Source organism: Diplotaxodon limnothrissa, linkage group LG3 (genome assembly GCF_057381915.1).
Source record: "Diplotaxodon limnothrissa isolate DT_005_m linkage group LG3, D_limnothrissa_male_GT1.1, whole genome shotgun sequence".
In the NCBI taxonomy this organism is placed as follows: Eukaryota; Metazoa; Chordata; class Actinopteri; order Cichliformes; family Cichlidae; genus Diplotaxodon; species Diplotaxodon limnothrissa.
In genome coordinates this window covers 63,595,768-63,613,583 of record NC_140598.1, presented here as the reverse complement: position 1 = coordinate 63,613,583, position 17,816 = coordinate 63,595,768, and the positions used below count along the sequence as shown (strand labels likewise).

The following is a 17,816-nucleotide window of genomic DNA, read 5'->3' as shown; positions in this document are numbered from 1 at the left end:
AATTTTCACCTTTTTTGGAAGCACCAATGAAAACTGTTGACAAAAAAACTGAGATGCCAAAAAGAATATATGAAACCTAATCTGAAAAGTAACCGTTTCTAGTTTCTAAAAACAAAAACAACAAAAAAATCAAACACAGTTAAATAAAAACAACTCGAACCCCCAATGGTTCAAGTTGGAAGTCTTTGTTATGCCCTTATAAATCTTAATCTAAAGTCAAAATCTAATATTAAAATAGATTACCTCACTCTGTTGTGGATTCTGTGGATCATCTTGAGCTAAACGACAGGGACAATACATCGGTCAGTAATATACCACAAATGTTTGATTGGACAATTTAAATGAAGTCATATAAATACCTGTATGAAATCTCCTGATTTTAACAGCCAGACTAAAGATGACCAGTAGAAGGAAAACAGTTAAATTGCCCAGGATCACAGTCATCATTTGTTCATGTGTTAATCCATCAGCCACGTCTACAAAATGGACAATTAAAATCAAAACTTTACAAAGTCTACTGCCTGTTTTTACATTTACTCAAAATTGTATATAATTTTCTTTGCTTTTTTTTTTTATTTTTCTTTACAATAAAATACCATAAACAGCATTACTTACCTTGAACTTTTAAATATGTTCCACTTGAGATGATTGTCTTTCCATCAGTCTGTTTCTCTCCACAGAAATAAAGCGCAGAGTCAGAAGAATTCACTTGTTTGATCTCAAGAAATAACACAGAGGTGTTGGATGTCATGTGAAATTTGCTTTTTTTGAATCCATCACAGTAAGAAACGTTGCTATCAGAGCTGGACATAGCTGAGATGCAGCTGGCATTGGGACTGCTGGCCATTTTAAACCAAAATATGTGGGAACGATATCTGCTGATATTGGAGCACTTCAGTATGACTTCTTGACCAGGCTGAACCTCCGCTGTGTAAAACTGTGTGACCGAGGAAGAGATCCAACCTGAAACAAGCAAATATTCCTAAATGTCAAACTCCACACAAACCCAACAATGCCTATGAGTAAAGTTGGCTACAAGATTCAAATCACTTGGATTGTGGTACAGATTTAACCATTGTGTGAGAAAATAGTGAAACGTGTACTTACTCATGGTGCAGAATAAAACTGGCATCAAGGTAAAGTTCACCATTGTGTGTACCACCACTACTGCAATGTTTGTAAGTGAACTGTGCTCCAGTAAAAGCAATCTCTGCATAAAGAGGCGGGCTGTTCTTTTATATGTACAGCTGCTTTGACTGAGAGTGTCAGTGCTTTTAGACGAATAGCTGCAAACTGAAAGCTGTAAGAAGAACAGAATATCTAGCTTTTACACAAATTTGGACATCTACAAAAGACGAGTCACTGTATAATTTTATACAGTGTTATATAGCTGTTCCTTTACCATGAAATATCCAACATGTTTTAAAATAAAAGTTTATGTATTTACATCTTTTCGTCTTTGCAACGATCTTTAACCACAGATATGTCAGCATAAGACAAATACTCCTGATATTAATAATTAAGTCAAGGTTCTCTGTTGATTTTGAAACTCATAACATGGCATAAAGTAAACTACTGACCACACAGTCAATACAATCTTCATGCTATAGTTGAACATGTTCAAATAAAGCACATACAATTCTTAAAGGGGAAAGTCTGTTTACTTAGTAACTAATAAACAGTTACCTGTGTGGTGATGTTAACATTAATCATACATTATTAAGGGAGTACTTAAAATGCAAACTTGTATGAATGTGCACAACGTGCAAATTAATGACATGATCAGAAAAAGCAGCAGAAACCTTACCTGGCCAATGATAACTACTGGAATAGTCTTAGCAAGACTAGGGTTCACAAAGGCATGCTAGTCTGGAACCTTCACCTGGTGTGGTTTTAGTGTGTGATAACATCTTGAAATGTGTAACCAGGAGTTAACGCTTTGATATGAGATTGTGTAAGTTTCACCATGCTAGAGCAGCAAGTAGTGATGTCAGCAAGTTTTAAATCAGTTAAGTGTGACCAACAGTATTTACCACGCGGATCTGAACTGATCTATGTTTGTCTAGCACATGGAGATACACAGTCTGAGCAGCTCGTCCAAGTAAACTGACTGAATAAGTTTCCGCTGTCTTAACAAATTAATAGCCTTTAAATGTGGAGCTCCTTACTGAACACGAAGAGCCTCACTGTCAGGTCAATTGTGACTTACAGCACACTACTACTCTCGCCTAGTGACCGTAGGCATGAGTAGAGATCTACATCAACTAGGAAATTGGCAGCTTTCCATTGATGCTCACCTCTTTCTTCACTGCAAAGCACTGATACATCGTCTCTGCCTTCTCCAAGTCCACAAAGCACTTGTAGATTGATTAGGCAAATCAATGCAGACATAACTCAAACACATCCACTAAATCTTCCACTCCCCTCTTGTTCATCTGTGAACAAGAACGAGATACAGAAATCCTCCATTTAAGGAAGCAACTCGTCCCTGACCTGAAGTGGACTCTTTTCTAGCTGAGAACCATGGCCATCAAGTTGGAGGTGCTAGTCCTCATTCCCGCTGCTTCACACTTGACTGCAACACTGAAGATGTTGGCTACTGAACGCAACCCAATTATCTGCAAAAAGCTGAGACGAGATCAGAAACGAGATCAGAAAAGCCTTCTGTCACTTGGCTCCATCTAGAAATACTGTCCATAAAAATTATGGATAGAATAACAAAGGGCAGCCCAATTGGAACTAATCCAGTTTACTATCGGCAATGCAGGTCAGACTCTTTTTGCAGTTGTAAAGGGACTGAATGGCTTGTAGGAATGGTATCCATACTTCTAAAAGACCCTTCACAGCATTGCCTGACAGATAAAGTCAACTGCCTTCTCCAAGTCCATAAAGCACTTGTAGATTGATCAGGCAAATTGCTAGGCACCTCTGAATTTCTTCGATAGGCTAAAGAGCTGCTCCAGCAGACTCCTCTTCAGTACTCTGGTGCAGACCTTTCCAGGGAAGTTGAGCAGCTTGAAGCCATTATAATAGGAACACACCCTCCGGTCACCACTCTTAAAGATGGGAATGCCAATACACAGGCACTGCATCTGATCTCAACGCAATGGTGCGGAGCAAATTTCATCCACCCTGTGGGATGCAATTTTAAATGTGTTTATTTATTACTTATATTACGTACTTTTTGAATTATTGTTTTAGCAATGTGATCTTTCTTTTTGCAGAATAATAAAAAATTGGTAGTTAACATTATTTGAGTATGATACAGGTAACTGTATTGGAAAAGTAGTTTGTTTCACAGAAGACCTGCATCTGACACGTTTAAGTTATCAATCACTGTTAAGGCGTTAAAGCCTGGAGCAGGGTAAGTAGTTTACGATGAAGATCTAAAAGTTTCACAACGCTTTCACAAGTTTGCAAGTTGTAGTTGTTTATACACTATGTAGATGAAATTGCTTTAAGTCACTTAGAAGTGTCACAACTGTCAAAATTCAACCGTTCAAGAGCGGGCTTTTATGTGTCTTTCATTTAAAAAAGTACAACAATCAAGACTTTTTAAAGGGACTGAATATTTTATTCAGGCATGCAGCACATTGACATTACAGTAAAACAAAAAAAAAAAAACCAACTTATTTCTAGGCCCTTTTAAATCTAAAAAAAAACCTTTTTAAACTCTGTGCAAACAGGCTATTACTGAGCTATTCTCAGGCCTCACTGTGATGACATCTCTTCCTGTCAAACAAGCCTCACTACCTCACTAAACCCTCGACAGCTGCATATTCTCACAATACAATAGGCCCTAAACAGATATCAGCTTCTTCAAACACAAATCTTATTGCAAAAGAAAAGTAAAAGTAAAAAATCCACCCACAGGTCTCTCACAAAGAGCAGAATAAAAAGGCATCAGTTCAACTTTGAGATGCAGATCTGGTGGCTGCATACACAACATTAGAATGTGGCTCTATTCTTCGTGGTTTTTGTCCAAATGTCACTGTGGCATAGTTCACATTATCAGAGGCCGGATCCTGTAAGGTATAAAAAGTCATGATGTGGAGTTTGAGAGAAAATGTCATGTGTGGCTGTTTGGCAGGCAGGATGAAGGATCCAAATGCAGGACTCACAAGAAGCCAAGGAGTGAACTCAGGGAGCAGGGCTCTACACTACTACACTTTTTATAAAATAAAAAGAAAGTCAAAATTAAAAGTGCCCCAAAGGCTTCGAACTAAACATCTCAGTATCTGAACAGCTTACCTTGGGCATGGGCATCTGAGAGGTTCTGCCCTTGACTAGCTCTGATTGGTTTAGACCACGATATGGGCATAATGTTGTCTGTTGCTGGCCACACAGAGACTTTAAGAGCTGCGGAGACTTTTTTTTACTCAAAGGGCTGGTTGCACTGGTGTGACCTAGGAATTTTTTTTGCAGAACATTGGCACACTGGCGGAATGTGCAGGTGCCGCTATCCGATTCAGATACAGCCACATTTTTGATTTTGAGGAAAATGGTCGAGATATTGGAACTCATTTCAAAGTATCCACTTTCAAATTCTTCACAGTATGCAAGACTTTTATCATTGCTAAACATGACAGAGATACATTTTGGCTGGGCCCCATTGCACAGTCTGAACCAGAATGTTGCAGTATTACTTGTGGAAATGTTGGCGCACTGTAAGGTGACTTCTTCACCTGGCTGGACCTCCACATTTTGAGAAACTGACATAGATATCCAGTCTGAAGAAAGCAGAGACGAGAAACAATTTACTTTCACTGAACCCAAGGCTGCATAAATAATTCATCTGAATAAACATTAAAAGAGTCTAGTTTATACAGTTTACATGTTCAGGACCAATACTCACTGAAGCTGCAGAGAAGTAAAGCTGTTATCAAGATAAAGGTCTTCATGGTGAATGACTGCAGAAAAGCAATGTGTACTAGTGAACTGTCCTCTGGTAAGTGTGTTTGATGTAAAGAAGCTGTGTGTGTGTGTTTGTGTGTTTAACACCCCCACATTGCCCATTCTGTATCTTTAATCAACCATATGAGTGCTTTCTGTAAAACAGAGGTTAAAGTTCAGAGTAGTGGTTTTATGTTTTATGTGACCATATTATTTGGAGTGTGTTTAAAACAGAACTGTTATAAAACTTAATAAAAGAAAATATATAGGGTGCTTAAGTAACAAATCAATAAAATTCCTTAAATTAAGTCTCAAACTTGGAAAAAAGTTCTCTGAACTTGCACGGTCCAGTTCAGTAAGTGATGAGGCCAGCAGATAGCTAGAAGCTATACCACTAGTGTATGTGCTAGCACAAATATCAATCAAAGCTGCTGCCACACCACTAACTTTAAAGCTTACCAGTGTCATCATGGATAAAAATAAAGCAACACAAACCCCCTCCTCCCAAAACTACCTGCAGAAATCAAAGCTGTTTCTGTAGGTAAGTTTAAAGACCCCCAAGAGGCCATTAGCAATTTTTTTGGCAATTTCCGATTGGATTTATTTAAACACCTCTGTTGTTCTGGTGTGACTTTAACATGTAAAAAAACCCGATACGGTCATACTTCCTCTGGTTGACACCTCACTGGTTATGCAGATAAAAATACTGTTTGCTACCACAGAGGGCATGTGAAGTTCAAATGTATCTGTAATAACTGGAACCTTTAATAGGTTTTGAATTTTGTGTCGTTAAAATATTTATTATATAGCACAGACAGTACACAGACAGTTAGATCAGGGTTAAACATTAGTTACATCGGTTTTTCAAGATTGTAGTCAGCCACTATTCACTGCTTTGTTTGTGTGTTTTGTTAGTGTTGCCCTTTGTTATTTGTCTCCACAAAAGCCACACTAAGCTGCAAAACAGCACATGTAATATTATATGCATATTGTTTGTTCTTAGTCAAAATGTCACACAGTGTAGTTTTCATAATCAGAACTAATGTTCATTTCTTATTTTTTATCAATACACATAACTAATGCATATCAATCACAGAAGGCCCTGAGTAAATGTGGTCATCCCAGCTGGACTTTTGTCAAAGCTGGGAAGGCACCTAAAGAAAGTTCCAGCCGATCCAGGAGAGAAGGACGACTGCTGCCTAAGCGCAAACCTGTAGTGATCTCGGAGCAGCTGAAACGCATTTTTTCTAAACACCGGGTCTCTGTGGCTTTTAGATCCCAAAACCAAAGAACCTCTGGCGAAGCGGATGGCACAACACAGAAGAGCTACCTCGTCAGGCCAGGACTCTGCAGTCTATTTACACCTACAGGCCAGTGGACACTCTTTCAATCATGAAGATGTACACATCCTGGACAGGGAGGAACGCTGGTTTGAGCGCGGAGTCAAGGAGGTCATTTATGTGAAAAGGGAAAGACCATCTCTGAATCGAGGAGGGGGCCTAAGGGTACATCTTTCGCCATCTTACAATGCGGTGATTGCAGCCATTCCCCAACTCTCTGTGAATGGTACTTATGGCCATTGATCAGTGGGTTTTGGTCAGTGGTTGTTGATCAATGGTCATGAGAATTTGCATAATTAAGATTAAGGAACTGACCTCCCAGCCCATTGTTCCTTCAGTGGGCTGGTTTCAGTCATTATGCAAATGTACTGTTTATAAGATTTGGGGAAACCTGCAGTCAGCTGAGACTGAAGAAGTCACTTGGATGAGTGATGAAAGGTTTCTCCCACAAAACGCTACGTCCAGATGAACAGAATCAACTTTTGGAGGAACACATATTAATAATAATAAAAGTGTTTAAAAAATACATTAACTCTCTTGCCAAACTAGTTTTGTATTGATTAAGACTAAATGTAACAATGTAAGTACAAGTCTGAATTTGAAATTCGGATTTTGCAAAAGAGATTCCAACCTCCATAAACTGTAACGATAAACACTTTAAGTGCTCAAGAAAATAATGTCACAAATAGTTCAAGAAAAACTCTGAAGTTCAATTCCAATCCTGTTTCTAAAGAAATACTGTGGAGGTGTGTAAAATCAATATTCATGCAGAAAACAGAAATTACAATAATCCTGGATGTTGTGAACTAAGTTGCCCTTGTCTCCTCTTCTGTGATCCAGTGGAGACCTATGCATCTAGGTGGGGTTCAAGTTCAAATCTAATGGCACAGACCTTGTTTGCACTGTCTTTGTTCTCAGACTCATTTTTCTCCTTAAACTTTGAATTCAGAGAAATTACTGGAAATGTGTTATAGTAGATTAAAAATACAAGCTTAGTGACCAAATACACTATACAAGATAATGTTCATAATTGTTAAGGAAATTGCTTTGTGGCAGCTGTGGTCCAGGCTGCATGGGTTTCTATTGTCATGGGCTTCTTTCAAAACAAGGACTGTTTTAGCACTGGTTTTTTTTTTTTTTTTTTTTTTTACACAAAAGAAGAGGTTTGAGCCAAAAACAGGTGAGGACCCACCAGTAGGGATGGGTACCGGTATCCATTATGCCATTATGGATTCTGACATAAACGGTAGTAACCAGACCGAAAAGCAGTGCACATTTCGGTGCTTTATTTCAGTGCTTTTCTTTCCTGAGATGTCAAACACTTTGGATTCTAGCCAATCATTTTACCTTTCCGAGGATAGTAGGCGGGCCCAGGTACGTACGCTCTTTTAGAGAAGAGCTACAGATTAAAAATGCCCAAGGCGAAGCGGTCAAAGTCTGGCTGTACTTCACAGCAAAAGATGCAAACTCAGCAGCCTGCAACAAGTGCTTCAAGCTGATACTGTGCAAAGGAGGTAACACCTCGAATCCGATGAAACACCTGGCGATGCATAGCGCTTTTTTAAAAGCTGAGAAATGCACCATATTTGATAGCTTGCTGCGAGACCTCACACCGTAGCAAACACTGTTGTAGTTACATGCAGCTGTCTTCTTGTTTGATGGCAGATACTCCCTTCACCCTGGCCAAAAAGGCTAAAATGACCAAAGAAAAAGTGGAAAACAGTTAAACATGAGAGGTTTTTGGACAACGTTTGTGTTTTTTCCATTGCTTAAGCACTGCTTCCAGCCAAGAGTGATACCATATATGAAAAGGCTAACATTGTTATCTTTTTACAAAAAAGCAGCTAAACATGAGAGGTTTTTGGACAAAGTTTGTGTTCTCCATTCTTTAAGCACCGGTTCGAGCACCGTTTAAGCACCGGCACCGTTTCAAAAGTACCGGTTTGGCACCAGTATCGGATAAAACCTAAACGATACCCATCCGTACCCACCAGTGAGTTTTTGCTCATCTCATATACCCACACAGACACTCTCAAACAAAGAACGTTCCACAGCACATCACGTATCCCTATACCTTAGTCCAGCTCATCCCTGTTCTTCGTCTTGAGCCTACCACCTGCCTGGACATTAACACTCATCCCATTGTCCCATACTTGCACCTTACAATAACTGGCAAAATTATTGCCAGTTATTGTAAGTGCTTGATTGTAGTTCTTCCTGCTAAGGGTGAAATGACCAGTTTTCAGACAAGTACTTTTAAACATCTGAATAGTTTCCCTTTATTCCTGAAGTCATTATTTCCAATCTGCATCTTTTCAGTTTTTTCTTTTCTTTGTCTAAAATGAAATTTGTTTGATGACCTGAAACATGTAAGTGTGACACATATGCAAAATAAAGAAAAAACTCAGGAATGATGAAAATAGTTTTTCACAGCACTGAAATTCATATAAAATCAATTTAATGTAATCCCTCCTTAAATTGTTGAGTAGTTGTTGTTAAACTGAACAGCAGAGTGCATGTCACACAGGAGATGGACTGCAGCTGTATCCGCCATAGCTTTGCTTCGATCTGTCGTTGCTGAAACGCTCACAGTCTGGACCAGAGTGAGTGGTTTCAGATGAGGCGGTAAACGTTTCACACTGCTTTGAGCATTCACAAGTTTCACAGAGACGTGTGGACTGTGTGAATTCAGTTGGTGTAAGTCTGTTAGAAGTGTAAACCTGCAGACACCTCACTCATGCAGACAGCCAGCTTGTCCTTGTCATTATTTTTAGTAAGTACAACAAAAAAACTGTTTTAAAATATGTTGAATATTTTAATCAGACATGCAGCAAAATGACACAGTCATGGTGATTTTTGGATTTTCTCAGCTTTTCATACTTTTTATTCAAAACTTTGAGCTAATAGGCCTCAGGATTTTAATATCAGCTGTTCTTAGCCTTTACTGTGTTGATTCTCCCCATCAAATTCCACAAACCTCACGTGTACTTCACTAAATCTTCCACAGCTCCATATTCTATCACACAAGTGACCCTAAGCAGACATGAGTAACTTAAGTCTTCCGTCTTAAAACACAAATGTTATTCTTCAGATCAAACAGGTCTTCAATGCAAAATGAAAAGTAAAGTAACAACTCCCCCCACAGGTCTGTCATAAAGAGCAGAGCAAAAGGACATCGGTTTCACTCGCAGCTGCAGTTCAGTTGCCTCCTGAATCTATCTGGTGGCTGCATACACAACATTTGGTTCAGGCTCTCTTCTTCGTGGTTTTCGACCAAAGGTCACTGTAGCATAGTTCACGTCATCAGAGCCCAGATTCTGTAAAGTGCAGAAATTCATCACATGTAGTTTACAAGAGAAAATGCAGGTTTGACATGTGCAGCATCATATATATATATATATATATATTAGGGGTGCAACGATACACAAAATTCATGGTTCGGTTCGGTTCGATACTTTGGTGTCACGGTTCGATATTTTTTCGATACAAAAAAAAATGTTCACGCCTTTTTAATTTGTCATTTATTAAAATTATAAATATATATTTTAACTCAAAAGTACAGTTTTTAAATTTAACCCTAACCCTTGTGCGTGTTTTTTATTTTGACAGCGAATGCGCACCTGCGGACCACTTATGTGCAGCCCTGGTTATTTAGCTCGTCATATTGCAGCCACAGAAATTCTTTTGTCCATGAAACCATAAAGCTGCACTTTCTTTTTGCCTTATAGTCTGATTTGTCATAACTTTTCCGTTTTGTGGTAAGCTTTTCTTTGGCTGTCACTTCTTCACCCTGACCTGTCTTATTTGGCTCAGCAGAACTGAAATATACATCCTGCTGCTTTTACACACACACACATAACGCTCAGCGATTCTCTGCGCGATCAACCTCTCACATGTTTAAGCTGCAGGAGATTTCACTTGTCATGTTTGCGTAGTAAGCTAACGATTAATAAGACGATGTCAGAGGAATTGGTGCGCAAATTATCATCACTCACAGATCAGTGCTGTCGCTCTCTATACACAGTTCACGCGATTGCAAAGTGAAAGCAAAAAAACAAGCGCAAATTCAAACGGGATTTCAATATGTCACATATTGACAGTGGCTCACCGATGCCAATGACATAATTACCCAGCTACATTTCTGAAAGAATGCAAAAGCATTGACATATATTTTTCCTACAATAGCCCGACGGGCAGGGAAGAGATAGATTTTGGTAGCCCGACTGAAAAAAATCGCTAGCTCCAGGACGTTGGGCTAGCGATATTGCGAGCCCTGTATCTGATTGAGGAATCACTCATCTTTGGAAAAGAGAGTTTATTACAGAGAAATGTCTCTTTCCAAAATAAAAGCTATACTATCCGCTTCTTCTGGGCTATATTCTCAGCAGCATATTAAACAGCTGTCTAAATGACTCGGCTAAAGTTAGTAGCATGCTTGCTTGTTTTTTTTCTGCTTCCACTTGTCTTTGCACTAGGATGATGTCGGCGTAAATGTGCAGTCATATTCGTTGTGTTCCCACTAGTGCTTTCAGGTTAATCTCGTTGAAATGACCTTAACGCCACAACACGGCAAATCTCCGTTAACGAGCTACCCCTGATCGCCCCGTGCATGGGGCTAGACGGCCAACACCTTAACGAGCTAACTGCGCTAACACACTAGTCCCCACCCATGTAATTGAGCATTGCATGGCACATCCAACATACTGTTTTACTTTAGTCCATGACTCGCTTACCTTCAGGGTCATACGTCACATGAAAACCAAAATAATTCCAAACGCCAGATCTGAATGAGGGTGGGGGAGGTCCATGTTGCAAGGAGAGCTTAACTTCTGTCTTGCTAGCTTGCCCTGCGCTCTTCCTTCTGACGATGCTGTCTGTGTTGAGCGCTCAGTGGATCTGCGCTCGACAGTGCAGCCTAGGCGGAGTAGTCGAACGCAGATTCACTGAGCGCTCAACACAGACAGCATCGTCAGAAGGAAAGTTGATAAAATAAATTACAAATTTTGTATTGTTCGATACATATGCGTACCGAACCGAAAGCACTGTATCGAACGGTTCAATATCGATACGAATATCGTTGCACCCCTAATATATATATATATATATATATATATATATATATATATATATATATAGCAGGAAGCCGGACTCACCTCACTCTGTTGTTGATCTTGCTGTTCATCTTCAGCTTAGTGACAAACAGCGAGAAACGGAGTGAGAGGTACAAAACACATCTGCTCAAATAACTGTTAAAAATCTTCCAGGAGAATTTTCTTATTAGCTGTACTTCATATTAATTTAGGTTTTACATTGCAAATTGACACAAAGTGACATTACATCAGCTTCACTGCAGTTTTGGTTAAATCCAAATTCTTTAATACTTAAAATATTAAAGGGTTATAGTAAATTTAGTAAATACTACATGGACCGCCTGAGATCTGGTGGATGCTGAGAGGTTAAATAGTAACTCTGCATGGCAAAAATGATGTTAACACAATGTTTTTACATGTGATGCTTACAGGTCGTCTTCAGTGACCGACCCATCACATTTTTGCCATAAACCTGGGTGTCACGGCAACAAAGTATTATGTATTTCTATAAGGTATGCCTCACGGGGTTTGATTAAACTGCAGTATTTGAAGTTCTAGACTTTAGAACAAAAGCCTACATTTTGGAAATAGTCACATTAAGAAGACTCTTGTTGTGATTTGGTGCTGCATGAAGAGAATTGAATAAAAAACTTGAATTAAATTGAACTGAACTGAGGAAGAAGCAGTTTCCATGTTCTGCTGTGACCCTCTACTGTGCTCTAAGTTTCTCATGTTCTAATAAAACAATGTGATTAAGTGTGAAAGCCATGCGCAGTAAAAGATATTGGATTTTTTTTTTTTGAAATTGGTGTTCCAAAAGTATTAGCTTTGCATTTTCGCTTTTTGAAGAATAAGGTCGCCTTTTTATTGTTAGAACTAAATGGTTAACTAAATGGGCAAAACTATATTCTTCGTAGATGGTGATATTATAACGTTATTTTTTTTTTGCATATTTCTTGTTTATGGCTTGTTTTAATAATAATAAATCCTGTTGTTCCAACCTTTCTGAAAAAGACACCATGCTGCCACCATGTTGGAAAGAAAAATTAAGACAGACATGAAAAAAGCCAGAGGAGTACCTTTCTGATGCTTTTTGATTTTAACAAGCAGCCCAGCGATGATCAGTATGAGGAAAACGGTCAGAGTAGCAAAGATCACACACATCACCTCCATTTTTTCACCAGAAATGTCTGCAACAAAAATCAGTCATTAGAATTTTTTTTTTCTTTTTCTGGGTTTGGCTGTTTGGCTAACAGACTAAAGAAAGGACTCTTACTTTGAGACATGTTGTTGATGTCATCATCAAGTTCATCATAGCCTTTGATTGTAATGAACAGTTGTTATTTTGATGTCATTTGAAAAAAACACATTCAGATTTTATACTGGTTTTAAGAAACGTATTAAAAGGAGGAAAAAAAACAAAGAAATCCAAACAAGCATGCAGATTAAATCTTACCTTGAACTTTTAAATGCTTCACACTAAAAAGTGGACGTCCACTTGTGTAAAATCCACAGAAATACAGTCCAGAGTCAGATACAGCCACCTGCTTGATTTTGAGAAAGACAGTAGAGATGTTGGAGCTCATTTCAAAGGATTCACTTTGTAATCCATCACAGTATGAAACGCTTTTTGTTCTTTCAAACATGACTGCGATACAGCTGGCATTTGTTCTGTTGATCAGTCTGAACCAGAATGTTACACCACTATATGAAGAAATATTGGTGCACTGCAACGTGACTTCTTCACCAGGCTGGACCTCAACAGTCTGAGAAACTGACATGGATATCCAGTCTGAAACAAGCACAGATGACAAACGGTTAACTTTCTGTAAACAAAAAATAAAAAATTCTTTGAATGAACATGTAAATGTTTATTCCAGGTTAGCGTAATTAAAGAACAATACTCACTGAGCCTGCAGAAAAGTAATGTAGTTATCAAAGTAAATGTGTTCATGTTGTATGACTGCAGCATGTCTCAAAGCAATGTCCGGTAATGAACTCTGCTCTAGAAAGTCTGCTTTTAATAGAAAGAGGCGGGGTGAACCTCTGTCTTTCCTTGTTCTTTTCTTTTCTTCTTTTTTGTGTGTGTTAAAAACAGCCCCCGGGTTCTGTATTCTGTTTGTTAAAGTGACCACATAAATGCTTTCAGGAAAAAGACATATTCAGTATGTAGGTTTTAATTTAAAGACGGTGTTTGGTACTGTATTTACTATAGAAGTTACTTTTGTTATACAAAATATACACATAATATAACTTTTGTTGACCATAAATGGATTTTGGTTACTCCTCATATGTTGTACATAGTTCTTTAAACCTGTCACATGTTCTTTTGTACTCCACCCTATACACCATGTCAATGTGCCAAGTTTTTGGCTAATAGCTCTTTGGAAAGCACCTTGTTGGTCTGTCAACCTGTGTTATCTTTTGAATTTTCCATTGAACTGTTGAAAAGGGAACATATTATGTGTTTATTTGACAGGTTCCTTCTAATAGAGTGCTTAAGAACAAAACAGAATGAAAGAGAACAAGCAAAAAAAAAAAAAAAAAAAGTACTGGACTGATAATAAGTTAAAAAGCAATCAATGTCTATTATTCAAGACATCTTTAAAAAAAATACAAGAAATTCTGGTTCCTTCAAACCAAAGTATAAAGAAATGGGGATGATTCAAGACTTTTCCACAGTACTGTAATTATTTGTGTTTTTTAGATGAAACTTTATTAATCCCTCGGGTGGGTTCCTCCGGGAAGTTCAGTTTCCAGTAGCAAAGCACCGAAAGAAGTTGCATGTTACAGATACATTAAGGGAATGAGAGTAAGGATATAAGCATAAATACACCATATATACACATATACACATATATAGATACAGAATATACAATATGGATAAATAGGATTGCTCATTTGAGTGAGTATATTGCACAGTGATTATTGCACAGTCAAATATATGAAAAAAAGACAAAACAAAAAAACAAATATAGCAAATATTGCACAGTGTAGAAAAGCACCTACAGCTCAGTTGTTCCCGCCCTCCCTTGAGTTAAACAGTCTGATGGCGTGTGGGACAAGGGAGTTTTTAAGTCTGTTGGTTTTTGACTTTGGGAGAAGCAGCCTGTCGCTGAATAGGCTCCTCTGATTGTTTACGAGCATGTGCAGAGGATGCCTGGCATTGTTCATAATGTCCATCAGTTTCCTTAAGGTCCTCTTCTCTGCCACTGTCACCAGAGTGTCCAGCTTCGTGTGTGTGTTCAGAGTGTTCAGCTTTTAATATGTTTCCAATAATTTTAAGCAACTCTTTGGGTTATCTAATATTTTAATAGTAGCTGCCCTGCTTTGTTCAGAATCACTCTCCCAGTAGGTGACAATATTAAACACAACTTATAAGTTAGACATTTTCTGTCACATATATATTATTACAGTGATGGATGATAATATCATACATGGTTAACTTCTTAAATAATAAGGCCATTACATGTGCAAGTAGCCCTTCTATGCCAAAAGCCCACTCATGATGTTGCTCAAAATACTCAGTTTCTGACAGTATTTTACTATTGATGACTCTGCATGAGGTGTGTGAGAATGGGTCCATAATATGATCACGTTAGAGAAGCTCACATATCCAGTCAGATGTAAGATGGCTTAAAGGGAGGATGGCCTGAAATAGAAAGGAGCTAAAGCAGCTTTCTTTGTTAGGAGGATGAACTGAAGTACATGTATGCTGATTTGACCCTTTAGTCAAATAGTGTGGGTGGCAATGCCAGAGGTGTTTCATAAATTTCACTTTTACTTAAGACATGCACCATAACATTTCATAGTGTATTTTTACACAGTGTGTTTACATAGTGCAATGCAGAGCATTGTTTTTTATTTCTTTAAAGGTTGTGAGAACATGAATTTTCTCAGTTGGTATTTACGACTTCCTTTCAGTCTTACTGTAACTTCTGCTCTGATCACATGAATGAATGAAAATGTTACTGTGGCAAATACAGAAATTATTATTACAATAAGCTGATTTCAGTTCATGTGCAGAATGAGGAAAATTAGCATTATGCTCTTAATACAATTTGCAAACATCTGCACAGACAGAATGCTAACACAAAGCCAGCCACTAATTCACAGTGATGAAAATTTAAAAAAAAGATGTAGCCGTGCCCAGCAGCCAGTGCCTGAATGGGTCACAAAAGCAGTGATGCGCAGTCAGGCTTGAGGCCTGAAAGAAAAATCATTGTGGTGATTGCTGTGAAGTGTCTTTGGGCTAGTTTCTTTCCTTGCTTTATTATGCCGGCTTTCTGTTTATACTTAAAAAAATAAAAAAATACTTGGTTGGCTAAATGTACAAAGTTCAACCAGCTATTTTGTCAAAATGCCACCTTCATTGTTCATGAATATTTTTTACCCCCCTGTAGATATTGACAGTTAAAGATGCCATACATTGCTCAATCTTTCTAAATCAAATATGATTTTTGGTTATTAATATACTATAATATAAATTTAAAAAAAAAATCAACATCTGTCAGATGTTTCTACAACTTGATTACAGTCCCTCTGTGGTAAATTCAGTTGATTGGAAATGATTTGGAAAGGCCCCACACCTGTCTATAAAAGGTCCCACAGTTGACAGTATATTTCAGAGCACATAAGAGGCCTTAAAGAGTTATGCTATACTATCACCATTTGTCACCAATGTTGACAAAAACACTGAAAAGAGAAGAGCACTGTTCTAAATCACATAATTCTGTACTTAGACTTTCCACCTGTACTGCAGTACTATACTAATGCCAATGCATTATTTGGTCATTGTTTTTTAGTCTGTTGTTAGGTGGTTGGTAGGCCTGATAACATCATGATGGATATGTTTCATGAATAGAAATTAGATTTCATTATTCTGAAAAAAATGGATACAATTCTCTACTAAGCTTTTGTCCTCACTCACCTGTCATCCATCGCCGATGATTACTCCTGCGCTACTTAAGGCCTCAGTGGCATATGATTCTTCGCCGGATCCTTGTGCTAACCTGTGTCAGTGTAACCCAGCTTGCCTAGTGATTTCCTCAGGTTTTCCTAGTGCTCCTTGCGAACATCAACTTCTTTTCTTGTGTGTAGACTTCCTGAACCCTGGCCTGTTTCCCTTCCTCGTGGACCCTGAGTAGTTGAGTGTGAGTGAGCTTGGATTGGATTGTGGATAATAGTGAGTCACTGGCTGTATACATTTCACTCTGTTTCACTTGTGTAAATAAACCACTTTTTTGACTTTCACCCAGAGTGAGTCCTGCACCCGTAACCTTGACATACTGTAGGTAAATGTATGCTGAAAATTTGGTAGTTCTAGCCCACTGGTGGGTGGTTGTTAGGCAACATGATGACATCATCATATGGGATCTATCAAAACCTCAAGGAGCCTAAGACCTACCCGTCTGTACTTTTGGTTGCTTAAGACTTAATTGTGTAAAAATGTATGGACAGACAAATTTTGTGAATAATAGTAACGTATGTGTAATCACCCTGACTATAATAATCATGATAACAATCACTACTATAGCAATTTAAATAATTTTATTTATGAAGCATTGACAAAAGACAGTGACCAAAGATCTGTGAAACAAGCAAACAAGCGAACTAAAATTAAAAACTACTGTAAATTGAAGTGAAATGGAAAAAAAAAAACCCCCACTTAATTACAAAAACCCCAAATAATTAATGACAATTTTCTTATATTTAATACTGTTAAATTACGATGTTTGCTTAACAATGTTAAGATTGTTTCTGGTACTTCAATAGAAGCCAGCACTAGCCTCTCACACTTCACCCACTGCAGACTGCAGAGTGTAGGAATGAAAGAAACCAAAACAATGTCAAAAAGTTGGGAGTGACAACACTGAAAGGAGATTTAACAAACTCCCTTAACCCAAGATTTACAAGAAAACAACATAAAAATAAAATGACACTGTGCTGCACACTGAATTAAAAACCATCAGCATGTAAAACATGGCTGTGGTCGCTGTGATGTCACTCACTCGTCATGTTTGGTTTGATATCTGTTTCACTTTGTCAGCTCTTATGAAACATGCTACATCATTCTTACCATGAACCTTTAAATATGTTGAGTTGACTATCACTTGGTGTCTGCCACAATAAAATCCACAGAAATAAAGCCCAAAGTCAGACAAATCTGTGTATTTGATTTTAAGGAAGACAGTTGAGATGTTGGATGTCACTTCAAACTTTTCGTGTTTAACTCCATTGCAGAATGAGATGGGATCAGTAGAGATATAAATGGATAAAATACAGTGAGCCTGGGTTTGGTTGACTAGTCTAAACCAAATAATTTGAGTAGGAGAACTGGAAAAGTTGGCACACAGCAGTGTAGCATCTTCTCCAGGCCAGACTTCCACAGTCTGAGACTGTAAGCGAGAAATCCAGTCTGAAAAGAACAGCAAAGGAATGAAGTTCTGAGCTGGTAAGACCAAAACAGATACTAATACCTCCCAAAGATTTT

At 38.1% G+C, this 17,816-nt stretch overlaps 1 protein-coding gene across 3 annotated transcripts in view; it reads right to left on the bottom strand.

Annotated features, from left to right (window-relative positions):
- Nucleotides 1-4,901, bottom strand: part of LOC146636890 (uncharacterized) — a 5,154-nt gene extending 253 nt beyond the window's left edge. Inside the window, exons 1-4 of one of the 3 annotated variants that reach the window (XM_085351100.1) lie at nucleotides 4,856-4,901; nucleotides 616-963; nucleotides 360-476; nucleotides 244-278 (exon numbers count right to left, since the gene is read on the bottom strand). In XM_085351100.1, the coding sequence (XP_085207226.1) occupies nucleotides 244-278; nucleotides 360-476; nucleotides 616-963; nucleotides 4,856-4,901 (546 nt within the window). Of the gene's footprint in view, nucleotides 1-243; nucleotides 279-359; nucleotides 504-615; nucleotides 964-1,107; nucleotides 1,217-4,855 lie in introns of those variants that run through there. The other 2 variants (XM_085351098.1, XM_085351099.1) reach the window with 2 other exon arrangements.
- Nucleotides 4,902-17,816: the final 12,915 nt, after the last annotated feature.